The 26,364-nt window shown below is 35.6% G+C and overlaps 1 protein-coding gene across 5 annotated transcripts in view; it reads left to right on the plus strand.

Moving 5' to 3' along the window:
• Nucleotides 1-26,364, plus strand: part of C1HXORF59 (chromosome 1 open reading frame, human CXORF59) — a 261,807-nt gene that overhangs the window by 73,948 nt on the left and 161,495 nt on the right. For 3 of the 5 annotated variants that reach the window (XM_040655288.2, XM_040655289.2, XM_040655295.2), the window contains exons 34-40: nucleotides 10,634-10,731; nucleotides 11,009-11,125; nucleotides 17,214-17,348; nucleotides 17,841-17,953; nucleotides 21,531-21,693; nucleotides 22,258-22,346; nucleotides 24,555-24,641. In XM_040655288.2, the coding sequence (XP_040511222.1) occupies nucleotides 10,634-10,731; nucleotides 11,009-11,125; nucleotides 17,214-17,348; nucleotides 17,841-17,953; nucleotides 21,531-21,693; nucleotides 22,258-22,346; nucleotides 24,555-24,641 (802 nt within the window). Of the gene's footprint in view, nucleotides 1-10,633; nucleotides 10,732-11,008; nucleotides 11,126-17,213; nucleotides 17,349-17,840; nucleotides 17,954-21,229; nucleotides 21,381-21,530; nucleotides 21,694-22,257; nucleotides 22,347-24,554; nucleotides 24,642-26,364 lie in introns of all 5 variants that reach the window. The other 2 variants (XM_416785.8, XM_040655305.2) reach the window with 2 other exon arrangements.

Consider the following 26,364-nt stretch of genomic DNA (forward strand, 5'->3'; position numbering starts at 1 on the left):
CTAGTAATAATCACTTTCTCTTAGTTTTCCTGTCTACAATCATATTCAGTTGTTTTTATTTGTGCTTATAGCAGTGTATTTGTGCACTAGTTTTGTCAGAATTTTTAGAGTAATTTTTGTATGAACTTAATTCTAATGCCACTTAGAGAGGGATGTGATGGAGACCAGAATTTTTTCCTGCTATTGCTGGTCCCAGTCTGACTCCTCATGATGATTTGAGTAGGGTTAGACAAAATGACCTGTTCAGCTTAAGACTGACCTCAGTAGTTCTAGTATTCAAATCTGGTAAAGCAATTATGTTCACTGTTCATCCTGTAGCAATTATTACTTCTGTTTCCTGGTAAGACTGCTCCCTTCTGCTTCTTGACCCTAACTTCATGCTATCTTTCGGCATTAATTTTGAATGGGTAGTTAAAGCAAAGAAGTGGAAGTTTTATTACTGGGGAGGAACTCCACAAAAATGGCTCATAAGCCACGAGCAGAAAAGGTTGTCCAGTGCCTTTTTTTCTTGAGTGATTTCTGACCTATTTGAATTATGGGTAATCTATTTGCATATCATTTTCCTAAGTCTGTTTTGGATGTATTCTCTACCTTAACTATATTTTGAATGTTTCATTGTATTTCTCATTTTACCTGTGTAGAAACAAATTATACTGAATATTCTCAAATGTGTTGAATAATCCTACAGATAAAATGAAAGATCAGTCTGTACTTCATGCATCCAGTAGGAAAAGATTTCTACCTGTCAACTAATAGTTTGGGTTGGATTTCATGATTGACTTGGGCAGATTTGCTAGATAAGTAACATACCCTACAGTAAACATATTTACAATATATTATTTTTGTGTCTAGTGCCTGTTCTGATGATACTGTCTTAAAGGAACAAGTAGTCTGCTCCTTTTACTGCAAGTTGCTGTTGTGTTTTATGTGAGTCCATCTGTATAGATAACAGCTTGCAGAGAGAATGGCCAATGTTGTGGTTTGCCATATAGGCTGTATGGGTATTTTGGAATCATAGTTTATTCTAAGTTGGAAGGCACCCATAAGGATCATTGAGTCCAGCTCCTGGCTCCAGCCTGGCAGGACCACCCAGAAGTCAGACCATATGACCGAGAGAGCTGTCCAGATGCTTCTTCAAACTTGGTGCCATGACTACTTCCCTGGGAAGCCTCTTCCACACCTCTTCTTGCTGAAGAGCCTTTTTCTGATATGCGCCTTGAACTTCCCTTGTCACAGCTTCATGTTATTCCCTTGAGTTCCATTATAGAATCACCAAGGTTAGAAAAGACCTCCAAGATCATCCAGTCCAACTGCCTACCAAGTACCAGTATTTCTCCACTAAACCCTGTGCCTCAGTACAACAGCTCAATGAGCTCAATCAGCTTTCTTGAGCACCTCTAGGGACAGTGACTCAATCATCTACCGGGGCAGTCCATTCCAGCACCTGACTGCTCTTTTGGAAAATAATTTTTTTCTAACATACAACCTGAATCTCCCCTGGTGCATTTTGAAGCCATTCCCTCTCATCCTATTGCTAGTTATGTGGAAGAAGAGGCTGAGCCCCACCTTGCCACAACTTCTTTCAGGTGATTGTAGAGAGTGATAAGGTTTCCCCTGAGAACTCCTCCAGACCAAGCAATTCCAGCCGCTTCTCTTAACACTTGTTCTCCAGACCCCCCTCCACCTCTGTTGCCCTTTTCTGGACATGTTCCAGGGCCTCAATGTCTCTCTTGTAGTGAGGTACCCAAAACTGAACACAGTACTCGAGTTGTAGCCTCACCAGTGCTGAGTACAGAGGAATGATCACTTCCCTTTCTGGCTATTTCTGATACAAGCCAGGATGCTGTTAGCCTTCTAGGCTACCTGGGCACACTTCTGGCTCATGTTTAGCCAAGCGTCGACCAACACTCTCACAAGAGAGAAGTGACCTCCTCAACTCCACTGTCCTCTTTCTTGTAGTCTCTAACATTACTTAGATGCTAGGCTTGTTCTTGCCTCTAGGAATTCAGTGGGGTGAGTATGAAAATCAAAATGCATCTTATTACCTGTTAAACTTTTAATTGAGTTATCTTAAGGTATGCCCAGAGTGGATATTAACTTTAAAACACAGATCCAGTCAATACTACTGGCCAAAAATCCAACACTTCATTCCAATTATATAATATCTACTGATGATGCATCTGAAATTTAATGGATTGCTGTTTTGGTTGCCTGAGTATATAATAGAACAGAATATAAAAATACATATATTTGTTTTTAATGATGTCATATGTTTGTCAGCAATTAGAAAATAGTAATTTTTTTTACAATTAGTTCTAAAGGCTTTCAAAATTAGGACCCTGAAAAAACAGTTTAATTACAGTATTGAGATTCTCAGTAAATCATAATAACTTCTATTAAATCATGCTAATGCATCATGCTAAAATGCATTCATCTGTGCAGACTTGGGTGAAGGCCCAGGGTCTAGGTCATAGGTGAGATGAAATTTGTGGTTATTGTCAGGTGACATTTATCTGCTTTACAGTTCTCTCTTTCAATTTCGCTTAATTAATACTTCTCTGCTTTCAGAGAAGCATAATATTGGAATATGAAGACATAAATTATATTTGCTTTCTATGTGTGGCAAGTTGCATATTGTGCCCTGCTAGTTCAATATTCTGTTTTATTGTTAATGAGTTCTATATTCTATTTGCTAGAGGACACAGAAATATCTTAGTGAATGAACATTAGGAAGCCTTTTTTTGTGCTTGTAATTCCATTTCTGTCACAAAAATTACAATAATTAAAAAATGAGATAATTGAGACAAATAATGTAGATCATAATCTTATTCCTATATTCTTCTAGTCTTATTCCTCTGTATTTTAATAGTTCTTAACTGCATGATCATATACTGTTCTGTTCCACAGATTACCTGCTTCAGTATCTCTTTGAATCCTCTGTTTCAGCTTTCACTTTCTTCATACCTTTTCTGCTTTTACTGCCTCAGTACGAACTACTTCTTCTGTGCTGTTCTTGCAGCTGAATAGGGCAGATCACCTGATGACAAAGTATGCAGAAAACACCAAGTTACTCAATGTCTCCTTTATCTTGCTCATTGCTGGTAAGACTTGTATTCAGCAGTCCCGAACCCTCGAGATGAGTGGGAAAGTCTGGAGCTAAGAATAATCACTTTTGTTGAAGAAGGATCAGATGAGGGAGCACTTAAATTGGACAAACACAAATCCATATGACCTGATGGGTTACACCACAAAGTGCTGAGGGACCTGGCTGATGTCAAGATCACAATAATCTTGGAAAGGTTATGACAGCCAGGGCAATGTCCTGAAGTTTGGCAGAAAGAAAATGTCACTCCTATCTGCAGGAAGAAAGACCTGGGAAGCTACAGGCCAGTCAGCCTCATCTTGATTCTTGGAAAGGTGTTAGAACAAATAATATTGGAAACCATTTCCAAACATATGGAGGACAAGAAATTGACTGGGAGTAGTCAACATAGATTTATAAAAGAGAAATCATGCTTGACCAATCTGTTTGCCTTCCACAATGACTTGGCTAGTTTGGTGGATGACTGGAAAGCAGTAGATGTTTATCTTGAGTTTGTCAAAGTATTCTGCAGTCTGATGAAGTATAAGCTAAATAAAAGGACAGTGAAAGGGAGGCTGACATTAGACTGACCTGCCAGACTTTGTGGGTTATGGTCAGTAGTGCAAAGTGTAGCTGGAGGCTGGTCATTAGTTATGTAATCCAGTGGTCAATACTGTGACCAGTACTGTTTGTCATCTTTGTTAATGATTTTGGTGATGGTACGGAAGTGCACCTTCAGCACATTTCATGCATCAGCTACTGTCATTCAGCTGGACCTTGACAAACTGCAGAAATAGGCCAACATGAACTGCATGAAGTTGAACAGAAGAGAAATGTCATGTCCTCACACCTGGAGAGAAATTAACAGCATAAAAGCACAGACTGGGGACCAATCAGCTAAAATACAGGTTTGCAGAGAGTTGTGTGTCCTGAAGGGCACTGTTAGTCATGAGCCATCAGTGGGTTGGCCAATAAGAGAACAAAAGCATACTGAGCTACATTATGAAGAGCATCACCAGCTGGTCAAGGGAGGTAATTCTTCTCTATTCTGCCCTGGAGAGTCATATCTGGAGCACTGGGTTCAGTCTGGGATCCACTGCCTGTGAAACATATGCATATGCTAGAGTGAGTACAGAGAAGGGCTGAAGAACGAAGAAGGGACTGAAGAATCTGACACATGGAAAGAAGCTGAGAGAGCTGAGAAGCATGCAGCCTGGAGAAGTGGAGGCTCAGGAGTGATCTTACCACTAAGCAATAAATAACCCACTGGGGGAATAAAGAACATGGAACCAGATTCTTCTTGGTGAATAGGTTAACTTCTGTCATTTTCTTATTGTTATAAGTATTTTCTTAATCTTTCTCTGATTTCATTCCTGCCAGCAGGTGATTTAGAATATGGATATTGATTATCCATGTGATGAAATGTATTTAAACATCCATATAGTTTTTTTAAATGAAATATTCATTCTGATCACTAAAAGCTTATATTTGATGCTGAAATACCATGAAACAAAACTACAGTCATTTTAGATCACTTGCAAATGCCAGTTACAGTGTATTTTAAGTTTCTCTAAAAATAGTAAAGGTGCCTACTCTGAGTTAATCCTGCTTAATTAATTTCACAAAATGATTTCACTGGTGAGTGGAGGACAGTAAACAACAAGCTCTAGAGATTCAGGTTACTGTGGTTTATTGAAGAAACAGCAAGGTCAGAGTTTTTATCCTATTTGATTATTCCACATGCTCAGTTGCTCTCTACAGAGCAATGTTCACGAGATGTCAACTTTTCTCCCAGACAGGGAGGATGCTATTGGTCTAAGAAGATCTGGAAGAAGTCATGTAACTTCATGTTGCTGCACATAGTTACTGAATTTGTGCATCAACATCCATGGTCATCCCCTGCCATTTGTCTCTGTGGATCCCTCTGATCATCAGGACCTTTCTCACTCCCAGGATCTTTTGTTCAGTTAGCAATTTCTTCAGTTATTTTCCTGTCTTGTTTTCTCTTCTTGTGGGGAATGTTTCTCTTTGGCCTCTTCTTTCCATAGGTCTAAGTCTGCAGTTTTCCCACTCTAGATAGTTTATACATAGAAGGAGAACATGTAATTAGTCTCCTAATTTGTGCCTTCTGTCTCAGACCCCTTCATTAAAGGGAGGATTCAGAACATGCCACTTTAGTCTACTCTAGGTGTTTTCAAAATTTGTAGTCTAGCAGCTAGCAAATAACAGGAATCTGCCTCAGAGTTCGTAAGTTCAATTTTGGACAGTTTAGTTCTTCGTCTTCTCCTTCAACCACACATTTATCTGCTGCCAGTTACTGTTTTTTAGTAAGCTATTTTTGGCCTACAACACATTTTTTTTTCACTGTGACACTGGCTGAGAATCTGTATCTTAAATGTGCACTAGTTTGTGTTTTTTTTTCTTTCAGGTATCAAAAATGTACTTTCCTGAGTAACACTTCTGTTTTTAATTGTTTATTCCTACTAAAATTGAGTAATTCTGTTCAGCAACATAATTAGGTTAGAGGATTAGCTAGCAGGTATTCTGCTAGATCAGTTGTAGTTAGGAAAAATAATTTACGTTATCTTTTCTTATTTATTCACTAGTATTTGAGCTAAGTTCAGTGATATTTGAAGGGTTAAACAACAAAACACAAATATCTAATTAGACAAAATTAGGAAAATGTTCCTTTTTTTTAATGCTCTGATTTCCTTACATCATAATGCTATAGTTTAATAAATGTTCTTTTAAAGAATGTGCTTCCATATGGCCGAGCCATTTTTGTGAGGTATAGTGAACTGGATTGAAGTGATCCAGGTTAAAAAGTAAATAAATGTTTTGCCAGCCAGCTTTGTTCCCACATGCACTTTGCTGCTGCACAGAGAATTGTACCAGCATGAAAGAAATGATTAGTAAAGACAGGAAAATATATGTAGGTGCTTGTGACAATTGATATTACCACATTGCTTATTTTTGAAAGGACTGCAAGCAATTTACCAGGAGTTGAGATGAAATTAATTTTTCCTGCATTTGAAATCAGAAAAATTGAGTTTAAGAAGTTATTTAAAATTAATAATGATCCAATTTAGATGTTAAGGTGCATATTAGCTGTGCTCTATTTCTATTGTAGATTAGAGAGAGAGATTATACATTTTGTTAGCTTTCATAATTGGAATCTTTCCCTTCAGATATACCAAAGATACTTAAGCTCTGGGTTTTCAGTTTGCGAAAATGGAGTTTCAGTTACACTATAGGGAAAAAATTAAATCTGACGCCATGAAATTTCTTTTTTTCCTTTATAAATTTATAATTGATTATTTTCATTTAGATCTGAAAATGTACTGTAAAATGAAGTTTTCATTCTAAACCACTTTTAAGGAACTTTTTTTTAACTGGAAGTACATTTCATGGATATTTAGAATAGAAATTATATTCAATTTTCTTTCTCCTCTTATTAATGAAATAACTACAATAAAGGAAACTCCATTTAATTCTAAATTGAATTTGGTCAAACTTCCTTCAGAAAAATAGAGGTTTTAGGTTGTCATTTTAAATAACTTTTTCTTTTGTGGAATGTTCTAGAAGAAATCTGATGTTTTCAGGAGAACAAAGGAGAGTCATCATCTTAATTTTTAAGGAATTTCTTTTATTTAAACAATTAGAGATGAATTTTTAGCAATGAAAGTAAACAAAATAACCCCTTAGGGCTATCTGGAAGGAAAGAGACTGCTTAAGAACAGTGAAATAATACATGATAAAACATTTTATATAATTATTAATTCATAATATTTCCATCTATCTTTAGATATGGTAATTTTTTGTGAGGGATGAAGAGAGGGTAAGATGTTGGCCAAAGTTAAATCTGTTTTCATCCAAGATCTTACCTTTGTGAAAGAAATCTTGTTGAAAGTAATTGGAAAGAGATGTTGGAAGGGGCCTGAATACTTGACGAGGAAGAGTGTTGCAGGTAGAGCTGTGCAGCCATTGGTTTTCATACTCAGTAACCTCCTGATCTTTTCCTTCTTGAAATCATATTTGAAGTCACTTTAGAGCATGAACAGGAAAATGTAACACTGCAGAAAGCACGAACTGAAGTATTCAGTGTCACATAGTTTAACTGAGAGGAGTCTACATACCCTTGTTGGTAAGCCTGTGCAGCCTGTTCTATACTTTCTCAGCCAAGCTACGTGTGTACGCGTAGTATCAGCAAATAGTTGATGTGGAGTGTTAGATGTTTAAGTTTTTCCAAATGCTGAGGCATCTGTATTCTCTAAATGAATAAAAGAACTAAGAAAGACAACATTTACTTACAATATTGTGCCAGGAGTTTGTCATAGGTTGAATTTAGCGTTTTATATGGTGTAAATTGTTAACAATAATTACTACTGAATGTTTTGATACATTCTTTTTTCACCGCTGTAGTGTTTGTTTAATAGTTAAAAATAATAACTAGCACCCTGTATGGAAGTTTTTTTGCAGGAATAACATCACAGCTGTAGTGCTTAGGAAGTTAGACCAAACATCTTTATTCCCGCATTAGTTAACATGAGCATGAAGCAAAAAAGCCTGACTTTTTCAGCTGAGTGCTTCTGCAAGCAGTGGGCCATAAGTTTGCTTTAGATGTATAGTGTTTTTCTTGATAGCACAATTCCCTCTTTTTTTTCCATAAATGGCAGTGTTACTTTATGAAGTCAGTCTCAGCAGGATTATTGTAAGCCAGCACCCCCTACTGCAAAGCATATGGACATCAAAATTTTACTTCTTGGATATCTGGATATCTTGAACTATCTTTGGAAATTCTCTAAGCACTTCAGTCTTCCATGACATACAGAGTCTGATAAAATTCTATTGTGTGCTAGTTAGAATAATAGAATCATAGAATGGCTTGTGTTGGAAGGGACATCAAGGATCATCAAGCTCCAACCCCCTAGCTTATTTTATGAAAGCAAATACTTAAAAAATAGACTTTCCTGAAATTAATTTTTTGTTTGAGGTTGTTATTTGATGTCTTTACCTTGCATTAATATAGGATTCTATCTGAACACGCTAATAATCTAATGATCATTAAATCTAATGATTTGTACTATGGTTATTTTGTTTCTTCTATTTGAATCTTGGCTACTTTCTCTCTTTAGTTTTGAGCATAATATATACAGCACCTGTAGAAAAATTTTATTAACTTACAACTAATCTATTTGGTATAAATGAAGAGTTCCACAGCTGCCTGTAGGTAACAATAGCTACTTATTTGCAAATTTGATTTAACAATACTTCTAGGGATTGAATGTGCTGATAGTGCCATATTGTAATCTGACACTAAAAGCATCATTTCTAGCTGCTGCTTCCCTGCCACTAGAGGCAGTTTTGCATCTGCACTTAGTGTAAAATACAGCTAGGTCTAGGCAACAGAGGAGATAGAAGCTGAAAGTGGTAGTACAAGGAAGCCATTCTGCAGATTCACAGTGCATTCAGCGCTATGTAGAATGGTTACCACTCTGGCTTATTTTAAGATCTAGATTTTTTTTTTCCTGTTGGGATGCTAATGGATTTGTGGCCTGGCATTTGAACAGTAACAAACTTGGTTACATCAGTATTGCCAACATTTAGAGATATTTAGGAGTGAATAAAGTTTGCTAAGTTATAAAATTCAGTACCTTTCAAGGTACAGCAGCCTACTTTCTTTTCTAGTCAGTGTGATTTTGGTGGTTGCTGTTCATAAGGAATAAAGCGTATTCCTAAAATACTACCTCAAGTTTAAAACCCTTAATAACACTAAATGCAGCTAATACGTACTGCATAGGATCTTGTTGTCTGTGAGAGCAAAAGATTAAGCATTCTTGAACTCTAAATTGGACCAATGTATTCCAAATGCATAGACATTCTATATTTTCATTCTTTCTTGAACTTTCATTTAGTTTACAAGATTCTTTCTGTAGTTTTTTAAAACATGCACAATTTGTACCTCTGCTTTCATAGGTAATGTCTTGTAGAATGGAGATCTTAATACGGATAGATTTGAAATAAAGTTCTGAAATGTGTAACATGATAAAACATTTTATGCTTCTGTTGTTTTAAATTATTTGTGTCACTCACTATAGTCTCCAAATTCTTTCTCTAATGAAGATAATGGACTGTTATTAACATCTTTAGAGTACTATCATAGTACTATCATAGTACATCAGTCTTACAAACTTTTTTTAATGGTAGCCTTTTTGAAAAAAGACAACATTTATATGTATTATCACATTAAGATCTGTGTGTAATACATAATGTGTTGGTTCATCCCGGATTCAGTAACATCTTGGTAGCTATTTTTCAATCTAGGAAGCTTCGAGGTTGGTAAATTGTAGTTGGTACGTTGTCTGAATGTATAGTAAAATGAAAATTATCTAAATTGTCTTGTGTGAGAAGCATGATCCTAGACTATTTGAAAACCTTGCTGGTGACTGAAGTCTATAGCGTTCCCAAAATTTATGTTCCCATAGTGTTCCCTAAATTTGTGAGCTCAGACTTCAAACAGTAAGGAAAACAAAGGAATTTAAGCAATAACTATTTGTGGTGGAAGTTGGAAGAAGCTGCAGATAACTGATTAAAGAAGTCATGACTCAATTCTTGAATATTTGTTACCAGATTGTTTTTTCTTTTAAAAAGGATTATCTTCTCTGTGCTTTGTGCTTTACAAACTGCATATTATCTGGAGAGCAAAGTATGAGTGATTGTGTGTAGGCAGTGATTTAAAACATTTAGTTATTGGTAAACTAGTAACCTTTTTTCAGAGAGCATCTCAAGTTTCAAGCATTTTCTGAAAAGTTTTTTGAAATTGAGAGTTTTGAAAAGAGAATTTCAAATGACTATTCTTCCTATGGTTTATTATTGCTAAAGTGCACTGTTTAAGTGCTGTGATAAATGTAAGATATAGAATGTTTCAAATAAAAATACTTATAAATAACTCATTTATTTTATTTACTTTCATCAATTTTATTTGAAACAATATATTAGAAATAATTAAAAATTGTAACCTTGTGAAGCATAAGCCCTGAAAACCCAAGCATAGAAGTAGTGACCTATGCTGAAGGTCAAGCTTTTAGCTTTGATTGACACTGAGTTCTTTAAATGACAAACAACTTAATATGACTTTGAAGAAAATTAATATTCTTTTCCTTCTTACTTAAATGTTGCAACTGAAAGTGATTCCTGTATATTTTTGTTAGTCTCACTAGCTGTATATGAACCTTATATCTATAAAAATAGAAATAATTTACATGCTTAGGTACCTGCGTTTACAGCTAAGTTAAGTTAAAGTTATCTACTTTCCCTCTAGTTGTGATGAATACTTTAAAATCAGTAGCAGAGTGTGTGAGTAACATTTAATGGCTCGGAGGAGATTTATGCCTGGAAACTTCTACATCTGAATGTGGCATGTTTACTTTTTCTGTTATTTCCTCTATTCAGTTGTTTCAGAAAGTCATCTTATTTACCCAGAATAAAATTAGTCATCTCAGAAGAGAGATCAGAAGAGATCTAATTCAACCTACTCTGTTTTTAAACTAGGTAAAGTACCACTGATGAGATGGATAGTAAATTTTGACCGGGATCTTCTAGATGGTCTGGTATTGGCTGCACAGATGGCAGCTTACTGTCCATTCTTGGTAAGAACTCTTCTTAATATCATACAAGTTTTATCCAGAGCCCAATATTAATGTAAATTCCTTTGGAACTGTTGGCTTGTATGGTTTTTAGAGAAGAAAGTTCCATTTAGTGAGTATAGAGTTGTTGTTTCAGTATTTCTTTTTCTCTTCTCTAGATATATTCTCCATTGACAATTTTAGTTTAACATTTAGATCTTATGGGTTTCTGAAAGACTGAAAATGCAGACATTGTAACTCTGCTCTGTAGAATATGAAGTTTGAATTCTGTCTTCCCTAGATTGCTACTCACTTTGTAAGGATGTATACTTATCCAAGAACTCCTATGCAGTTTCTGCACAACTGTTTGATACTTGTGAATGCTATGCATGCAGTCAGCCTGACTATAGACATAAAGGTAAATGTTTTTATATGATTAGTACTTATATACTTTTTTATTTTTTACTTTTATGATAACAATGTATATCAGATGGAGATTTCACTGAATCAGTTTTATTTCATGTGCTACTGTATGATGGAAACCAAAATATTTCTTCATATATTTAATTACAAGTAATTTCCATAATTCCTTGATTTGTAAAACTGTATATATACAACTAGCTGGATAAAGAAAAAAAGGTTAAGTCAGTTCGGGTATTGTAAATCACAAAATGACAGAATGATTGGAATTTATTGTTAACATTCTAAGGCAACATAGAAAAAATATATTGAAGAACTAACATAATGCAGTTGAAGATTAAAAAAGTGATAAATTCTATAAATGTTTGGTGGCACTTAGGTCTCACTTTCTAAATCATAAAGGCTCATAAGAATTCTTTCACAGGTTTTATACACAAGGAAGTCAGTAACTTTGGACTGCTGTTTTGAGTAACACTAATCCATCAGACTTGAGTCCTTTATTTAGAATCACTTTTATATGTTTGGTAGCACACCTCACAAATCTCTTTTCTCCCATTAGCTTACAGCCAATATTATGTATATGATGCCCTTTAGATATGTTAGATAACATTTTTTGTTGTCCCTAAAACTAGTTTTGTCCAGCTCCAGATCTGTATTTCTTTAAGTGGCTGACTGCAAGCTCTTTATAGGTATGGGTGCTGCCAGTACCATGCAAAAGTAAAACAAATTAGCCAGAGAGGTCTCATCTATTAAAGAAGTTGATGTCACAGCTAAACCAAGTGAAAAAAGACCAATCTTGTAAGCTAGTCAAGAACTTAGAGGAAGCTTTTCAAACCCCTGTACTGAGGCCTTGTAAATTCAGTACAAAACTTACGGCCTGTAACTAACCATTGCAAGGCTGTATGAAAAGTCTACACTCTTAAAAGGCCTCACATTATTATCGTCTATGTTCTGGTTGTGTGTATTAGTTACTGGAGTATTGGCTATTTAAAATAGCTGTTAGATTTTCTCTTCACTGTTAGATTCACTTCACTTTTCTTTTCTCTTTCACTGTTAGATTTTCTCTTTTAACTCCCTTATTGATTAAAAATACTATCCTTACCAAAATTAGTAAATACTAAAAAGGTCTCATCTTGCTCTTAATTTGAAGAGTGCAGCAGCTTCCATCATGAGTGAAGTGAACATCTGGGACTGTGCTCGTCTGGGGTGGGTGTGGAACATATTGAGCTCGTTAGAATACTAGAAGACATAATGGAGTGAATGTAGCATTTGTATGTGCATAAGGAAACTTTCCAAAGGAATAAATAGTATTAGAAGTCAGATAGAGTTGTTGTATGAACAAAGTTATGAAGGAAGCTCAACTTTTTTTCCCCTTCCATTTGATTAGCAGCACAAAATTAACCCTATTGTTTTCCAGTTGTACTAGCTATTTTTCTATTCCCACTTCCTGATACATATATGCTATTATAAATGGCCTTACTATACCATATATATATGTCTTTTGCTAAGCCAAGAAAATTGACTGTTTCACAGACTTATATCTGGCAGGAACCGTAAAAAGATGTATATAATCTTCAAAATAAAGGCATACTTTGGTTCATCTTTTAATAATATAAACAGGCAAAAGCTGATGCCTCATTAGAAAAAGATGGGAAATCTCCAGGACGTGCACCTTAATACACTTAGAGAGTGTATTTTCAGACTACATTGTAATAATACAATGTATTGTAATATACATTGTAATAATACAATGTACATTGTAATAATACAATTAGTTCTCCATATTTTTCAGGTATTCATGTTCTTATAGATTGGAAAGTTCTTTGTACAGATTAAGAACTTGAACAAAGCTATATAATCAGTCAATAGTAGACATTCAAGGTGTGCATTTTAATTGTAGCTGTGTTCTGCAATCAAAATATTCTGGAAAGAAAAGTAGTAGAGAATATAAGAAATACCTTCTACTTAGATTTACTGGAATTCATACATGCTTTTCTAAGAGTACTTTAGGAATTTCTTATTCTCCATCAACAAAAACAGCTAAATACATGCATCTTCTTGCTGAAAGTGTCCTAACTTGAGATTATTTTTGGTAGTCTTATTTCTTAGATTTAGCAAATTAAAGTGTTCCAACAGTATTGGCAAAGTTTTTGACTATCAGGCACAGATGCTGATATGTCAGAGATAAAGGCTGAATATTATTTAAACTTAACTACTCTAAAAGTCTGGAGGGCACCCCAGCCCTGGCTGCCCTTCAACAGTCCCCAGGGGCAATCCCAGCTGCTCAGGGCAGTTGCAGCACAGACTGGCTCTAGCTCTCACAGCTCTGCCCTGCCCCATCATGGGCTCACCCACAGTACTATGGCCCAGCTAGGCCTTGGTCTAGTCCCATCTCCAGAGAGGTGTGCAGTGTTAGGTTTGGGACTGCCCTTAAGGGGCTGGCCTGCTTCTGGTGGAGTGGTGGGAAGGGACAGGCTGTCCTATTCTCTGGAACTGTGTTCCAGAGGGCACAGATGCCTCTTGGCATCTACCTCTGCCTTCAACTTATCTCCCAAGATTGTAAGAATTACAGTTCCACTGATCTTTCTAGATTTGTGTGCACTTACTGAGATGGGGATCCTTACATTCAAGATACTGGTCATCTCATTACAGCATGATATGTCATGATCTGGAGCAGCAATAGGAAAAACTGCTAAGTTCATTCATGATAATTCCTTACTTTCATTTTAACTTCTGTAATAGATGAAGGGTAACTTCTGACAAACTGGAGAAAAAAAAAAAAAAGGAAAAAAAAAAAAAAGCTTTTCCTGCACTACGAAAGCTGTGTTAGAAAGGCTCCTTACATTTTTAAACTTAGAAACCAGTTTATTCTGAAATTTTCTGTTTTGGAATTCAGAATGGTTTGTACTCATCTGTGGCCATGAAAAAGCATCATATTTTCCCACTTGTATGTCAAGTGTAGGTTCATTCTTGTCAGAGAAATTGTGATGTGAATGCTGTTTTGATGACTTTATAGGAAATGAAGCAAAACTAGTGAGCTCTATTTATACTCCTTAGTGTTCTTTGAAACTTCTTAGAATCTTTGAAAAACCAAAGAACTGTTTGTTGCACAGGGCAAGAATACAGTAGGCCAATGGATGTGAACATTATTTCAGATGCTTGGCATTACTGTACTTATTTGCAATGCATCCATTAGGAAAACTTAGCTTATACACTGTCTTTTTTCCTGCTTCTCTCAGGTGTACTGAACATAACTTAAGTAGGACAATGTTCTCTTAAGCTGCCTTTACAGTTTTTGCACAGAATCTAAGGGAGACTATACATGTGCTTGAAAGAGAAATCCATTGAGGATTTCTAAGTAGACAGAAGTCTTGTGTGGTTCAGCTAGTCTTGTACCCAGGCTGGGAAAATACTGAAGTATATATGTACTTACGTTCTAAGTGTCTACATTTAAGCATCAGCTTGTAGCCACCATTGGAAAAGATGATCTAAGCGGTTCTTTTTTGGCCTATGTTATGAGCCACTACACTGCACTTAGCTTCTTCATGTAGAACTTTTTCTTTGGATGTTTGCTTTAAGCTAATGAGTTTTATTTATGTCATGTTGGAAGAAGATTTCTCCACTGGATTTTCAAATTTTTGCCCTTTATACACTTTTTCCTCTCAGAATCAATATGTCATAATGCAGCTTTTTGTAGCTGGCAATGCTTTGTCAGATGCTGGTTCATCAGTCACCAAGTAGAAGCAGTTAGAAAGTGGAGCCATTTGTGCTTGCGCTTGGATTGATGGATCCATTTGCTTTCTTAGAACTTCTCTCTTAGGAATTACATCTCAGTTGCTTTTGTATGGTCCTATTTTTAGGCAATAAATGTCAGCTAATATTACATTTTAATAATGTCAAAAGAGGAGGAAGAGTCAATAAAAAATTTCTAATTAAAAAGACTTAACTCTTGTTGAAAGCTGATCTCATTTCTCTATATAAAGAAAGAAATAGAGAAGAATTTAGACCAATGACTCTAAAAATAATTAATAAATCCTTAAACCACTAATTTCCAGCATCTGGGAAATTATGTCAATGGAAAGACCACTTTATATTTGCCCAATTTCTTATACCTTTTACACCAGCAATTGCTCTGTTGGCAGAGGCAGATTAGTGGCATGTTCCTAGGGGATCCATAAGTGTTCAGATTGCGTGGATTCTTCTTCAGTGTCATTACAGCTGCTTTTGTATTCTGACGCTGAAGCATAAAGCTTTTTTTGGCATACCTATGGGAGGAATTAACTGGAAGAACAAGAGCCTTTCTGCAAAACTTGAAGGTAGACTCATTTTTTTTGTGTCCTTTGGAAGAGATATTTACTTTTTCACACAGTCTTTTATTGCTTCTTGAGCTTTTAGTAATTAAAGAGTTGGGTTTGGCTTGTTCTTAGAAGTGCTGGACTATATTTCTAATATAAATCTTTCAATAACTAGGAGGAAATAAACCAACAAAAAACCAACCCTCAGAGAGTTACGGTGATAGTGGAAATGTGTATATATCTCTCCTACTTTCTAAAAATAGTCCAGAAGTGGCAAAAAAGTTTTCTCCATTTTCCAGGCTGTGTGACTAATAAAATTAATTTCTTTTCCCAAACTCTCTCCATTACTATTTACGATGCGGAGTAGCGGTAGTTATCAAAGAAATTTCTGAGAATGAGAATGAAATTTAGTTTGATTTCAAGGTTTCTGTTGGGAATTCTCATAGGTATGGTTCTTCCCATTGAGTTGCTTTATTGAGTTGACTGTTTTAGGCTTATTATCTACCACTTTTCAGAACGTCCTCATTTTCTGTTTGATGTCTTGAGGTAAGTTTCAGAAATTGCAAAAAATCAAGGTTTGTTTTTTTTAAAGTTATTGATTTGTTGTTACTCTTCTCCATACTACCACAGCTGCTCTCATCTGGCAGTTAGACTTGCCCTTATTCTGGTATGACTGCTTCATATTTATCATCTTGCTGATTTTCAACGTATGTTACAAGCCTCTATAAAACTCTGCTGGTGGGAATGCATAGAGCCTTTTACAAAGTATTACTGTATTAAATAAGCCTCAGTTATGTAAGGAATTCAAATCAAGTGTCTCAAGTGGAAAAAGTGCACCTTTTAAAGGGTTTACATGCTAATGCAGTGGTTTGATGCTTCTGTTCCCAAGTGTATGCATTTTTCCTTAGGACGTGATATTTAATTTAGAAGAGAATTTAACCAGAATTGTAAATGTTTATGGGCAACTTTATTATATCATTCTAAGATTCTATGTAAGAAATTTAAAAAAAGTTAATTTAATTAGCTTGATTCAGGAATTCATTTGAATCAGTGGCTAGATATTTTCTGCCTGTATTTTTTTGTGGGAAGTCACTTCCATTTTCTTTATTTGGTCAGACTTAATGAAAACTTCATGTGATGGTGGAAGAGTTTCTATTTCTCTTGACAGTGAAGCACTAAAGATGCTGAGGACTAAGGCTTTGACATGTTCTACAGTTGCCATTTAAATTCATTTTTCTAAATCAAATATTTAAGATTCAGTAATCCTGTATACAGTAATTTAATATCTGCAGTAAAAATAACTGTATGCTTGTGTTCCTTTGTTAGTTGGATAGTGTTCATACAGACTTGCAAAACTACTTAACAGTATTTGGAATGACTTTTTATGTAGTAAACTGAAAGATTTAAAAACCTTTTAAAAAAGATAAAAATAACATTTTTCAGTTAATGGGATTTACTTGCTTTTGTCTATTATGCTTCACTTAATAAAATAAACATCTTTTTGCTGAAGTGTGAGGAAAAAAGGTAGGTTTAATTTTTAGCATAGGTTTATTACGGGAGCATGTCAGTGTCCTTCAAGAAATAGTATTTTTGTACACTGACAAGATTGTTATTCATCTGAGCTGTGAGTCTAAGTCAGTTACTAATAAGTTGAAAATATTTATGTGGTAAGAATTTATCTTAAATTTTTTGTTCTGCATCTTTGTTTCTGCATCTTTGTATCTCTATAAATTGTCAGGTAAATTTTAACTTAATATGTGGTTGTTATTTCTTTTATGTTTTCAATACCAGGCAACTGATATTTCTGATCCAAACCCAATCATGATGCTTATTCTGTGTGTCTACCTATATGAAAACCTTCCTTGCTACTTACCTAAGAAGACTATAGAATTTAAAGGTACTCTTCATGCAACTATTGTTAAACAGGTACTGATATCACTGCCTTTAGATTTGTAGAAGCATCAAGTTATAACATGTTGTATATTATTATATTATGTAGATACTGCAACAAAGAAATGAGTTTCATGTCATTTCACTACTAAAGGTAGAAGAGCAAAGAATTGTCTTTTTTTTGCCTCTTCAAGATTGGGATCCTGACTTCTTGTTGCTGTGCTTGTGAGCACAGAAAAAAATCTACAAATTTAATAATCTTTTCTGAGATAAGGATAGAAAAGAATCAAAGATTAACAGTTGGCATTGGCATGCAGTGTACACTGCAAAAAAAAATACTCAGAAAAATTGAGGTCTAACAGTCTGTGGAATGTCTGCACATCTTAGGGAGGATCTGCCTAGTAGTTTGAAGTACTGTCCTATTTTGTGATATCCTTCATTCATATTTTGGAAGTTAGCTCCAGAATTGGTTTTGTGTTTTAAAAATTGAATAAAAATATGATGATTTTGTTGTTATTCTTGTGATAGGTTCGTCTGAAAAACCCAAGCATTAAAACTTTGGCATACAATGCTACTCTTGTAGGAAGAGATGCTCATGATTTCTCATTGCCTGAAGGAAACACTGTAATCATTGCCCCTAAGTAAGTAATGAGTTTTTAGTGCTAGAAGAGCCAGAGGAATCACAGAATGGAATTTATAGGACCATAGAATCATAGGAATAGCTCAGGTTGGAAAAGACCGTGAAGATCATCAAGTCCAACCACAACCTAACCATACTATCCTAACTCTAACAACCGACTGCTAAATCACGTCCCTGAGCACCACATCCAAATGGTTTTTAAATGCATTAAGGGATGGTGACTCAACCACCTCCCTGGGAAGCTTACTCCAGTGCTTAACAACCCTTTCTGTAAAGAAGTTTTTCCTGATATCCAAGCTAAATATTCAACCTAATATCTCCCCTGACTCAACTTGAGGCCATTTCCCCTTGTCCTGTCAACAGTGAGAAGAGACCAACCCTGCTCTTGCTGTAAGCACCTTTCAGGTACTGGAAGAGAGCAATAAAGTCTCCTCCCAGCCTCCTTTTCCCCAGACTAAACAGCCTCAGTTCTTTTAGTTGCTTCTCGTAGGGCATATTCTCCAAGCCCTTCACAAGCCTTGTTGCCCTTCTTTGGACCTACTCCAGCACCTTGATGTCCTTTCTGTACTGAGGTGCCCCAAACTGAACACAGTACTTGAGGTGGGGCCTCACAAGTGCCGAATACTGGGGCAGGATGATTTCCCTAATCCTGCTCACCACACCATTCCTGATACAAGCCAGGATGCCACTGGCCGCCTTGGCCAGTTGGCTCATATTTGGTTGACTGTCTATGAGTACACCAAGGTCCTTATCCATCAGGCAGCTTTCCAGCCACTCCTCCCCAAGCCTGTAGGGCTGCCTGGGGTTGTTGTGACCAAAATGCAGGACCTGACACTTGGCCCTATTGCAACTCATACGGTCAAATTTAATTTTTGAATATTTAAATTTAATTTTGGAAAAACATTAGTTTAACATTTTTTGTAGGAGAAATACTTGTAATATGTGCCTGTGTTTTCTTTTTTGTTTACTCAATATATTATGCTTTTCCTGTACAATATGGCTTATGACTAGATATAGGAATATCACTAGTTGTTTGAGTATTGAAGATATAAGAGTCTAGTGACTTTAGCAGCCAGTTAAGAGTTTTTAAATTTATACTACAAGTCCATTGAAGATACTCGTTTGGAGATGAAATGGAATGGAGGCTGTAAAATGGAAACTAAAGGTCAGCATTTGAATGAAAATAAGCCACAAAGAAGAAAAACTTGTCAATTGTATTGTCACATGCAAAACTCAACACAAATACAGTACTCTTAAAGGTTGATCAGCTTTTCCGTATTAAATACCTTGACTATTATAAATATATGTAGGAGGAAAAGTGAGTAATGCTGTGTTACGGGTGATCTGTGAGGCTGATTTGCATCACAAAATCATAGAATAGCTTGGGTTGGAAGGGACCCCAAGGATCATCAAATTACAACTCCCCCCTGCCACAGGCAAGGCCACCAGCCTCCAGAGAGGTTTCATTTTTCTTAGCATTTTCTTCAAATAAGAATTAACAGAAAAATGTAATCTTAAATGTCATGTGTTTTTCTGAATGGTCAATACTGTGGCTGTTTTTCATTTCACCTTGCATGTTGAAGGCTTAAAGGTCTGTGATCCTCCTGATATTTCTCAAAATGTTTTTAAGTTATTACTTTTGTGTACATCACCATCAGTTCATCCCAAGTCAGTTTTCAGTAAGAATTTTATTTTCCTCTGTGTTCATCATGTGACAGAGTTAGAAGACCTCCTGGAAGGTTTCCTCGATCGCAGTAGTATTCCAGTGACAAATTGTCACTACTGCCATCAAATTATAGCACTTACGCCCTCACTGTAATTGTTCAACTTACTTGAGAGGATGTATGAATTGAATTCACTTGAAAAAGCAGCTGTTCTTACTACAGTTGTGAAATAAATGTAAATTAACATGATGCCAATAAGCACTTGACATGCTGATTCTGTTACAAGTCCTTTGCCTTGCCACTTACCTGTGATTGTGTACTCACAGCATGTAATAGGCATATTTCACACACCACCAGTAGTTTGCTTGTGCTTTAGAATTTCCAGTTGGCAGAAGACCAATAAATGACACAGAACTTTTCTGCCCTTCTGTATTTTAATTCTTTTTTTTCTTTTTCCCCAGGCTACGCATATACTATTAATCATTTAATAGGGAAGGCTGATGTGGGTTGTGGAGAGGTTTTGTTTTGACATTAGTATTTGTTATCTCTTCCAGAAAAACAACAAACAAGTCTGTACATCATAAGTACAACCTTTTCTTATATATATTTTAATTTGTTCCTCTGAAGAATTATTTGAATATTACTAGCTTGTATAATTCACAAAACTGCAGGATTTTTTTTGTAGATTATTGACTTTCTACCATCTTTTTCATATGGTTAATTATTTAAAATGTTCTTGAACTATATAGAATAGTTCTGGCATTACAATGAAAGTTACACCAGTCAGCAGACTTTTTGCTATGTATTTTGTGGTTTTCTACTAGCAACTTTAAAAATTTGCCTGTTTTTCTGTTTAGAAGCAGCTCTCCATACTCTGATCATATATGTAGAAAAGGCAGAATACTTTTATAACTCACTGTTTTCCTGCTTTTAGAAATGTCATCTTAAAATGTTAATCTCGATACTATTGAGTGATTTTGAGTGCTTCAAAGTGCAAGCTTCAGCTACTGAACTTTTGTTGTTGGTCTTGCTTAATTGCAGGACTCACGCAAATCATGTTATTTTTACCTTTTTCCTGTCAGAAGCTTGATTTGTTGTTTACGTGAGAGTAGTTGGGTTTTTTTCCACCTCTTTGCTATTCAGCTTTACAATTTTGAAGGTTCTTTTACTCAATTATTTCAGTCTTGGGGATTTTATTGAAAACTTCTAGATCTGCCTCACAGTATACACAGCAGGATGTTTAGCTGTTTAACATACAAAATTGTATTCAAATAGGGGAGCATAAAGTAGATCAGTTGTTAGCTTAGGGCAATAATATTATATGAGGGAACCTTTTCTGATTGTGTGAAGAAAAATAAAGTTACATACTGAGGATGTAAAAAGCAATAAGGACTTTATATCGTTCTTTTTTATCTATATAGTTCTTTTGTTAGAATGTTTAAAGTGCTCTTAGACAGGAGGTTGAACTACAGTGAAGTGTTTCTGAAGAAACAAATGCCACCTTCCCTTTCAAAGACTCTAAAATATGCTCCTGAAATGATATTTCTGAGTAATTCTTGAGTTACAGTTTTATGCCTAATTATTCAAAGAATTATTATTGTTATTTTGCCTAGGGGACAAACAATTATAAATGTGGAATTCACTAGTCGTTTTCTGCACCCTGCTGAAGCAGTGTTGCTACTGATCTCAAAGAGAATGGGTGAAATAGGTGGTGCCACACTTACATTCTCCCTGAAATCTGAAGTGAAGCATATTGAACCTGCTGTAAGTCTATGTGTGAAATTATTATTGTTACAAAAAATATTATTCAGATGTTTGTTGTATCAGTCAAAAGTGATCTGAGGTAAGAATCAAAAGGTGACTAACCATCAGCATTAACCTTTGATCTATTAATGCTCAGCTTTCCAATTTTAGGTTATGTATATGCAGAGAAAGGCCTAGAGGAGTATTGGAGATATGTAAAGATGTAAATCTCACAGAGATCCTGAATAAATTAAAATTTTTGGCACAGACTGCTCTGAAAATAAATCTGGATCTCCTTCAGCGTGTGAATGCTTTTGGAAATTTTATTGCAAAGGTGGTAATATGCCTCTTCAGCCTAATGATTTCACTTGTCAGATGTAAATGGATAGCAACCTTGTGTTAGATGTTGCCAAATTTATTTGAGCTTTTTGGTTTTGATAGTCTTTAAATTTAAGATACGCCCTAGAAATAGAGCAGGGATAGTCATAGTTTCCAGCATTTGTTATCAAACTTTTTTTAGCAGATCTGGATAAATCCTTTTCTGAAATAGATGGAGATTATAGGATGCTCCTTTCTTACACGACACTTTTTATACCATAGCAATAGGCACTGATGGTAGAGGGGATGGTTGGGGCAGGAATAAAGAAAAAGAACATTAAAAATGGGTAGCTTGGGCTTGTTCCTATGCTGTCATTTTGAAGAGTATTTAAAAGGTGGGGAAATTTAGCGTGCTTAAAAAGAAAAACTTTAACTTTACTGGTAACAAAGTATTTTATTTGTGTGAATTATATAGTCATCAGTGGTTAAATTCTTCTTCGTAATATTCTCCTGTGAGTATTTCCAATGGATGTGGTTTCGCAGTTTTTTCACGTTTATATAAATTTTTATTCTCTTATAGGATACATTAAAATGCAAATCTCCATGTTACGAGTTGAAGAAAGTTGTCTTAAATGTTACTAATCCCTTCAGAACTGATGGCATATTCAGGTACACAGTGCTATAAAGACAATTCTATAATGCTCATGCTGTTTTATCAACTGTTCCACATTTCTCATTTTCTGTTTAAAAATGTAAAAGCTTCACATTAAATTATAGGGATTTACATTACCAGAATTGTTACAAGCACTGTGAAGTGGAAGCTATCATGATGAATAAATAAGATGAATAAGCCTTAATTGTAATCCATCTCAATAAAAGTAATAAAGTTAGAGCTTTAATCAAATGGAGTTCATGAACTTTGCTTGTATTTTTGTTTGGCTGAGATCCAGCGGAATTCTATAGAGAAGCAAGCCATGTTAATTAATAGTTGGTTGTTTTCCCACAATCTTCTTTATCCTGCTGTTTAAATTATTAAACATGCAAAAGACAGAACATACTTTTGCCTTGAGGCTTGCATCTCTATCAGTTAATCTAATTTTTCATTTGCATTCATCATAGATGTAACAACTACAGAACTAAGGTTTTTTTTTTTTAATACAAAAGGAGTAGAATGCTGTGCCTCTTTAAAAATCTCAGTTTATGTGATCTGAATCTGTATTTTGTCTTTAATCCTTAAGCATCAATTCTTATAATTCATTTATTTACAAGAACCATTTTCCAGAACTTTCAAACTTTTTTTTCATCTATTCAATGTTCTCCATAGGCTGCAAATGAAATTTCTCTTCCATTCACAGTGTTGTTATGGTATAGTCATCTGTAAGAGGATTGTTTTCACTGCTCCAGTGGTGCTTCAATACTCCAATGTGGCATATGTCTCCTATGTGTTAATCATATGGAATCATAGAATTATCATGGTTGGAAAAGATCTCCCAGATCATCCAGTCCAGCTGCCCACCTATCACCAAATTTCCCCACTAAACCATGTCCCTTAGTTTAGTACAACATTTAAATGTTTCTTGAACATTTCCAGGGACAATGATTCAACCACCTCCCAGGACAGCCTACTCTAGCACTTGCCCAGCCTTTCAAAGAAGAAAATTTTCCTAACGTCTAACCTGAATCTCTCCTGGCGCAACTTTAGGCCATTCCCTCTCATCCTATTGCTACCTATACAGAAGAAGCAGCTCATCCCCACATCACCACTACCTCCTTTCAGATGACTGTAGAGAGAGAGAAGGTCTCCCTTGAGCCTCCTCTTCTACAAAGTGAACAATCCCAGTTCCCTCAGCTGCTCCTCATAAGACTTGTGCTACAAACCCCTCTCTAGCTCTGTTGCCCTTTTCTGGACACACTCCTCGGCCTCAGTGTCTTTCTTGTAGTGAGGGATTCAAAACTGAATGCAGCACTCAAGGTGTGGCCTCACGAGAGCTGAGTACAGGGAGATGATCATTTCCTTACTTCTGCTGAAAACACTATTTCTGATAGTAGCCAGGATGTCGTTTACCTTCTTGGCCACCTGGGCACACTGCTGTCTCATGTTCAGCCAAGCATCAACCAACACTCCCAGATCCATTTTTTCCACAAAAACTTCCAGCCACTCTGCCCCGAGCCTGTAGTGTTCCCTGGGGTTGTTGTGTTATGTATATATATTTATATTTGTATTTATATTTATATGCTTGTGACATCTAAGAAGCAGCTCTCCTACCAAAAAGAGGGCTAAAAAAATCTTAAAACTACACATATAGTATTATCTAAGAAATGGGCAAATTAAAAGATGAGACTCCTTGATTTTGTGTCAAATGTATAGCAAATATCAGATATTTCCAAAAGCTGTGAATTATGTAGCATAAATTATATTTTAGAATATTATTTCCTACTTAAAATTATCAGCATTGCTTGTCTTGAAATGCACATTATTTTTTTAATGTTTTTTAACAGTTTTTTTGAAAGAAAATTGTTCTCCTTGTCATAACAGACATGTCCTGCAGAGTGTTCTTATGATAACAGATCAGTCTATAGTATTGGTTAAGTAGCAATTTAAAATAATTTTTAGTAATCTTGAGTAAGTGCCTCAGGATTTACATAGTTACAAAACCTTTAAGATTTTCATTATTAAATTGTGCAAAATAGTTTAAGTTATTAAATCAAGAAGAAGAATTCACCAAATTACTAAATATTTTTAATAGTATTTTGAAAGTACCACAAATTGAAATCAGTAGGCTTCTTTACCAAGCATTTAAAAGTTAGAATAAACTAGATTTTGTTCTTCATCCTGCTAGTAAAAAGTAGTATTTATGTGTACTTGCCATATTCCAGGGTCATTTTGCTGGAATCCACAAGTTACTTAAGTCAGCCAGAACAAGTAGATCAAGCCAGGCAATTAAAGCAAGAGCAAATGTTCAGGTAAGTTTTGAATGGCAATTGCTAATTATAATGCAGGACAAAGAGTAATGGCCTAAAACTTGAACATAGGAAGTTCCATACTAACACGAGGAAGAACTTTGTGGTAGGAGATATGGAGCACTGGAACAGGTTGCTCAGAGAGCTTGTGGAGTCTCCTTCTATGAAGATATTCAAGACCAGTCTGGATGCCTACCTGTGCAGCCTACTGTAGGGAGCCTGCTTTAGCAGTGTGGTTGGACTCAGTGATCTCTTGAGGCTCCTCCAACCCCTGCAATTCTGCGATTATATAATTCTGTAATATATGGAGTTGTACAGTTTTATTAGTATTACATATATGTGTATATTTGTGTGCATCGCAGTTGTAAAGAAATGTAGGCTAGGACATGGAAACCACAGTAGAAAGATGCAATATCTTAAAAAAACAATTTAGAGATAATTTACTGAAACAGCGGAGAAAGAAAAATAGGATATAAAAGGTAAACCTGAGTCTGATATCCTTTCTAGAAAAAGTGTCATGTAAAGTAGAATTAAAAGGTCAAGTATTGATGCTGGGATGTGGACAGCCATGGTGACTTAGGTGGCTGAAGTACTGAAAAAAATGTCAGTAAGATTGACTAGGTCCAGGTCACTAGAAGCTTAGAAGAAGGAATAGTTCTGAATCCTGGAATGAAGTCTGTAGATTTATTTGAAGGTACAACTGCCTATTATATACGGGCAGTCTAAGGAATTCAGACTGCGCTGAAGTCTAAAATATTCTAAGTTCTGTAGGCCCCTGGTGCTGCAAATGAGAATGAGGGGATGTTAGTACAGAATTGTTGAAATAAAGTAATATAATTTTGTGCCTATACATTATTCCTTAGACAGACCAGGGGCAGATTTTTTAGCATAGGGAGTCTGGAAGGTGAAGGAGAGTTCAAAGTAAGTATGATAAATGTAATGAAGTCACAAAAACTGAAAAACAGAGAGACAAGGGGATATATATCATAAAGGCGGAACAATGTTTAAATACATTTATAGTCCAAAAGAACTTCTGTCTTCACTATCTATAATTGTTAGACAGTGAGATAAGTGTCAAGAAGTTTAGTTTAACGGGCAGAAATCTTTAGGAACATTGAAGAGGAGAGATGTAGATCAGAATCGTTCATAGTCAACGTAAAAAGAGAAAGAGAAAATCCAAAGCAGGTGTGGCACTCTTTTCATAACACTCTCTGGAAATGTCCCAGCGTAGATCACTAATATCTAATACAATTTTTGGAACCTGCCAGACATTACAAATTGTGCTGTTTTAATAACTGTCAGCTTAATAACTCTTTTTCAGCCACAGACTTGAAATTTTAATTCTAAGTTATTTTAAATAAAATCATAACCATAGCTTGTGTCTGAGCCAAGGTGCAATTAGTGGTTGCAGTCAAAACCTCTTTGTCCACATGTAGCTGAACAATCTTTGTCAGAAGGGTGGTGGTTTTTCTTTCATTCAACTGACTTTGTTTTTCTTTTAAGTATGTTGTAATATATGTGACTGGACTTTTTTCAAGTTACACATTTTTCTGTGCTTTTTGAAGCCCTCAACACTTCAGTAGTTGTCCTTGGCCTACATCTTTGTCCCAGTATGTCCTGCTTCCCATGGGAGAAGAACCAGATGAAGAGATGCTTGCTACATGGCCTAGGAATTCAAAACTATGCATAATTAATTCTCAAGCACATTGATATTTTGACTGATGTA

Source organism: Gallus gallus, chromosome 1, assembly GCF_016699485.2.
Source record: "Gallus gallus isolate bGalGal1 chromosome 1, bGalGal1.mat.broiler.GRCg7b, whole genome shotgun sequence".
NCBI classification, from domain to species: domain Eukaryota; kingdom Metazoa; phylum Chordata; class Aves; order Galliformes; family Phasianidae; genus Gallus; species Gallus gallus.